The sequence below is a fragment of the Callospermophilus lateralis genome, chromosome 20 (assembly GCF_048772815.1).
Source record: "Callospermophilus lateralis isolate mCalLat2 chromosome 20, mCalLat2.hap1, whole genome shotgun sequence".
Classification (NCBI taxonomy): domain Eukaryota; kingdom Metazoa; phylum Chordata; class Mammalia; order Rodentia; family Sciuridae; genus Callospermophilus; species Callospermophilus lateralis.
The window spans coordinates 16,946,410-16,952,409 of NC_135324.1; the positions used below are offsets into that span (position 1 = coordinate 16,946,410).

General features: G+C 49.7%; 1 protein-coding gene across 1 annotated transcript in view; it reads right to left on the reverse strand.

Annotated features, from left to right (window-relative positions):
* Gxylt2 (glucoside xylosyltransferase 2) overlaps positions 1-3,725 on the reverse strand; it is a 58,973-nt gene extending 55,248 nt beyond the window's left edge. Inside the window, exon 1 of the mRNA XM_077106253.1 lies at positions 3,466-3,725. Coding sequence (XP_076962368.1) covers positions 3,466-3,725 — 260 coding nt within the window. The remainder of the gene's footprint in view (positions 1-3,465) is intronic.
* Positions 3,726-6,000: the final 2,275 nt, after the last annotated feature.

Consider the following 6,000-nt stretch of genomic DNA (forward strand, 5'->3'; position numbering starts at 1 on the left):
CTGAGGAAACTTTTGGATGCATTTGCTCATTTTACAGAGGAAGGAAATAAGATGTGATGGCTTCCAACCAGGACCCAATTTGCTGGGCTCCATTTGCCATATTCTTTCTTTTTCTTGTACCAGGGATTGAACTCAGGGGCACTCGACCACTGAGCCACCTTCCCAGCCCTATTTTGTATTTTATTTAGGGACAGGGTCTCACTGAGTTGCTTAGCGTCTTGCTTTTGCTGAGTCTGGCTCTGAACTCAAGATCCTCCTGCCTTAGCCTTCCAAGCCACTCGGATTATAGGCATGCACCACCATGCCTGTCATATTCTTTTTTATACTATGCTGATTACCAGTTAAATTAAACTTCTTTTTTCATATACAGGCTCAAAGAGGAGTTCTCAGAAGTCAGGTGCAAAGATTAGTCTTCTAAAGTCTAAAATCTATTCCTAAGTAAAATTCTCATTTTAGAATTCAGTTCCATCAAAAAGAAAGAAAGAAAAAAAAACCCTCTTAATGAACATTTCCTCTTCTCCTTCATTGAAAATGAGGCCCCTGCGATGGTTCCTTTTTTGACATGGCTTCCAGGAAGCTTAAAGCTAAATTTAACATTTAATCCTCCTAATTATAGTGATCTCAGTTTTTACAAACAGCACTTACTCACCCTCTTTTTTATGATTTTTTTCTTTAAATTTTTTTTCCCAATGGTCTTATTGTATGTGTGTCTTTTACTATATATTGTCTCAAATCCTTTTTTGGAAGTCAGCCAGGTATAAATCACCAATAACCAAAACAGAAGGAAGGTTCTGTTTCTCTTGGGCACCAGGTCTGCTGCATTCAGTGTGGTGTCCATTTTCAGACACCGCCCTTGACCCTGACTCTGCCTCCCACTTTGGTGTGTATAGAGAAGGAGGCCACCGCAGGACAGATGCACACAAATGAACAGTTATAAAATTGTAGGGTCGGCTTGCTAACTAGGCAAGTCCTCGGAAACTTCGAAATGAAAACAAGATGTGGTAGGAGAGGGCTGTTTCCTGTGCTGACGTGGCAGAACTTCACCAGCGAGGGACCTGGAGAGGCCAGGCCGTCCCGGCATGCATGGTCGGCAGGTGGTGGGCTGGGTCCCTCCCAGCTCCAGGCCTTCTGCTTCTGCAGCCACAAGCTTGACCTCCCGGGGCCAGAGAAATGAGATCACGTAGCCTCCCTCTCTTCTGGATTCTGGCCACAGAAAGAGATTAAAGCACTCGTTTTCTGAAACCACGAGGCTTTCTCTTCCCTCCCTAAATGAAATTCCTCCTAAACCACAAAAATTTAACCCAGGCAAAATTAGGAAAGCAATAAAGAAGTCCATACAGATGTTTGTCCTCCTGCTCCTCCTGCTTCAGAATCTTCTGTGATAGTTTCTGTTGAGGTAGCAAAAAAACAGAAACAAAAAGAACAATAAATAAGTCCTGGAAAATGGCAGCTGTTTATGCCTTTGAGCCTGAGACTTCCTGTGGCTTTTTGTTTTTTAATCTTTCCCAAGTTTGTAAATTCCATTCTTTATTCCTGTGGTGTTGGGCCTGATTTCCATGATCATCTAAGAGATATGTTCACAAGAAAAATGGCTTCAAGGGTGCCGCTGCTCATGGAAATGCTCCTTCCCCACAGCACCCATTTGGATTCCGTTCATGATCTCCTCCTAGTCAGAGCCAATTTGTTCAGAGAGAGACAAGAAGATGCTGCCCCAATGTTCCCAACACCTTGAAGAATGAGACAGTTCAAAAAGCTATGGCGTTTCTTCAGAAAAATCTCAATAAAACCATGAGTCGCAGGCCAGACTGTTGTATGACATCACTATAGCAGGCAAGAGCTCACCTTGCGCCCAGGCTGCCTGGATCCTTATCCTACCTACCTCCAGTTACCCAGGAGCCCTGGACAAAGTGTGATATGACACTTCCCTACCTTTAAAATGGGGATAAAACTAATGCTCACATCATAGAGCAGGTTCTTCCACTTTGATGTGTTTCAAAAACAAAGGAAGCATGTGAAAGCACACACCATTGGCTCCACTCCCTTTGCTTCTGACTCTGTAAGGGCTGGGCTGGGGCCTGAGAATCTGCGTTTTAACATGTCTTCAGATGATACTGATGCCCTTGGTCTCCAAGTTTGAGAGAGGTTGAAGTATGGAGGTAGATCGCTTGCCTAGTACTTGGGGGTCCTGGGTTGAATTCCCAGCACCTCCCCAAAAGGCTTGATCCACTCTCAGTGGGCTATGCATAGACTACATAGTTACACGTGTAATTTTAATTCTGCACATGGCTGTGCAAAGTGGTGTCAGTTCTTATTGTCTTACAAGGTGTCTCAAACTCAGACATTTTACTTGCCGTAAAACACAAATACAATCGAGAAAACCATATCAAGTTCCTAATAGAAATACCCTTATTTTAAAGAACTGGGAGGTTCCCAACTTGCGAAGTGTAGATACTTTAAAAGTGATTCCAGGATCGCGGGCTTCGCTGCCTAGAACTTGTCCGTGCCCATCTGTACACTTGGGAGGCAGAAGCGAAACAAAAGCTGACACAGCTACTTTTTGAGGTTTCGTGTCTTCGGAGTTACAGTAAAAGCGCCAAACAGACTTAGTCATTATGGTCAAGAAGAATTCTTCAACTCGTTTCAAGTAATTAAGGAGCCCAGCAAATGCGGACGTTGCAAGGGCAGCTGGAACAGCAGAGGACACAGCTGCACAGGCGGGGACCGTTCCACAGCTCCCCACAACAAAGGGAACGAGGCAAACCCCCGACCTGCGGGCTTCCAGCAGCCCTAACGCCAGAGACCACGGCTCCGACGAAAAGCCGGCGTGTTTGACTTGGTGTCGGGAAAGAGGACATCAATAAAGCCCAGGGTTAAGAGGCTTTCCTTGCCGGGCCCCTGGGCGTTGCGGAGCCCCGCGGGAGCAGACTCCGCGCACCCGGGCGCTGTGCGCCTCTCGGTTCTGAGCACGGGCTCTCGCGGCCGAGGAAGGGGCCGGCGCTGGCCAACAGCGCGCTTCTCCCACACAAGCAGACCTGAGTTTTCGGGACAAATGCTCCAGCGAAACGTGAGAACGAGACAAGGCAATTTGGCCTCAAGATGAGTTTTTGAAAATTAAACAAAGGGTGTATGTTTGCAAGAATGAAAAAAAAAAAAAGAAAAAAAAAAAAAAAAGAAAGAAAGACAAACCCCCGCTTTGCCCTGACCGTTTAAAAATGCAACACACAAACCACTTTCCCTAACACTTCTTCTAAAAGGTAGGTCACTGCCAGCCCGGGCTCCCGAAGGTTCCACCGAGGGGCTGCCGCTCCATTGGCAGAGAGGGACAGAGAGGGACAGAGAGGGACAGGAGCGCGCGGGGGAACTCGGAGTCTGATCCTCTGGACCAGAGCCTCCCTTAGACTTGGCGCGGGTGGAGGCAGCGAGACACCGGTCCCCAGATGGGATTCTGGGGCTGCCACGACTCACCTCGCCAACTTGTCCAGGCTGCCGGCTCGGGGACGCGGACGCGGGGGCCTGCGCCTCGGAGCGCGCGGGCGGGCCCCCGGGAGGGCGCGGGACCCCGGCGGGCGCGCGGGAAGCGGCGCAGGGTGGCGCTGCGGGGCGGACGCGGGGTGCCCGGGCGGTGCAGGGGGCTCGGAGCGGCCGGCGCGCAGGGACAGCAGCGCCAGCAGCAGCGCGGCCAGCGCGAGCAGGAGCAGCGCCGCCGCCTTGCTGCGGAGCTTCATGGTGCGGTGCGGCCCCTCTGCGCATCGCGGCGTGCCCCGCGGCAGCGGCGGGGGACGAGCGCTGCGCCTCCGCGGCCGCCTCCTCTGCCCGCCGGCCAGGGACTGGGGTCTAGGAGGGCGGCGGGTGGCCGGCGGCGGCGGAGGAGGAGAAGCGAGGAGGAGGCGCGAGGGCTCCGGGAGGAGCGGCCCTCGCCTACCGTACTGTGTGGAGTAGCCGCCCGCGGTCCGCCCACCCCAGCCGCCGGGCGCTGGAACTTCAGGTAGCGCCGGCTACACATCAGCCCATTCATCCATCCACTTGGTCATCTGCCATCCACTCGCTTACTCACTTACCTCCCGTTCCCGCCACTCTTCCATCTGATTCGCTGTCGCCACGATGATTCGCCCATTGATCCATTTATCCCATGCATTTCCCACCCAGCCGCGCTGCTGCCTGCACAGCCACATCTGCTCAGGGGGGGACATCTCTGTCCTGTCTGCCCTGCGCACGGCTCTGAACACGGTGCTGCCCAAGAAGTATGTTGGGCAAAAGCACTCTAGATCCGCATTCTGAAATGACAGAATGAATTTCAATGTCTAGGCTTAAAATCGGACACTCACTACTGGCTTGTGATCCTGAGCAATCTGCACAACTTTCTTAAGCCTAAATTTCCTTGAATGCAAAATGGGAATGATATGCTGCTCAATACAGAGGCAGTCTGTGGATAGATAACAAACCAAATAATTCATTCAAAGGAACTAGCGCAGTGTCTGGCTCACAGTAAGTGCCCACTAACAGTTCCCCGTGATCATTAGTACAAGAAAACATAGTTTATCTTATAGACGTAAGTGCGAATTTTATATTCTTTCATAGCTTTGAGATGAACAACTCCACGACTCAGTGTGCCAGGCATAGTAGCGCATCCTGTAATCCCAGCCACTCCCAAGGCTGAGGAAGGAGGATGGCAAGTTCAAAGCCAGCCTCAGGAACTTAGGCCCTAGCAACTTAATGAGACTCTGTCTCAGAATAATAAAAACAAAAAGGGATGGGAATATTTCTCCCTCTGGAATCTGGATAACTCTAGGTATCCAGTTACCCAGGCCAGAAATTAGGTGGGAACCCTTCTCTTCCTTTACCTCCCAGAGTAGTGAGTTCTGTTGCATAACAAAGGACTCCACAGATGCTAAGAGGTAAAGCATCCCTGGGTTAAATCCATCCCCATTTCCCTCCCTTATCTATCCATCTATCTATAGAATATATTCATTCTTTGGAGACTTTAACAGCCACAATCACCAGGTCAAGGTCAGGATTTCCTACCTATTCTTCCAGGGCCTCCCCAGTTACAGATTGGAAACATCTGCACACATCCTCCCATTATTCTGCAAGAACCGACAGCAGCTGTCTATTGACTCTCCTTGCAGCACAGTCACAGAAGAAAGAACACTCGTTATAACAATGTTCCTGAGTGTCCACAAGGTTCTAAGTTGCCTTGTAAATCATCTCAAACTCAATTATATTCTGAAATTTTCTCATAATAGCATCTTATTTTAATTCTTTGGCAACTCATTGCATTCACATGCCTGGGAGTAAGAATATTTAATAACCTGAACCCTCAAGCAGGCATCTAGGAAATGGCAGGTGCAAGCTCAAAATATGGGTGGCAGATGTTGCGGGTGAGCAAACATAAATGATGCACTGGTTCCCAATGGGGCCGGGAGAGGGGAGGTGGCACCCACCTCAGAGCATCTGGAACAAGAAGGAGGATGTCTTGGGTGGACATGATAGCCGCAGGTTCTGCAGCACATTGCTAACCCTACTGCGGTTTCCAGCACACAGCAGCACAAACAAAATTTTGCCATGGATCAAGGGCCAATATGGAGACCCTGTTGAGAAAGGCTGGGCCAGGACAAGACCCGCTGTTCAGACCTTTCAATTTACAAATGCCACATTGTTTTGATATATGGCCCAGTGAAACAGCAATCCCGTAAAGGTGCCTTGCCACCTCTTCCTTCTTCAAGGCCATATGAAAGCCCAGCAAGTAAATCTAACGCTTGATGGTAGCCAGGGCTTCGAACCTGAGTAGGATCCGAGACAGTCAGACTGAACCAAACAGAAGACTCGGCTTTCTTAAATCCCACTGAAAGTAAAAAGAAAGGCCTGATTTACCTCCTGCCCCAGAGGCCAACCCATGCTTTGGAATCACTACTCTGGGAGAAAACCGCAATCTCTAGTGTCATGGAAAAGCAGTCCAGACTCCCACAGCCATGGCCCACCCAGGATCTCAGCCAGATGTTA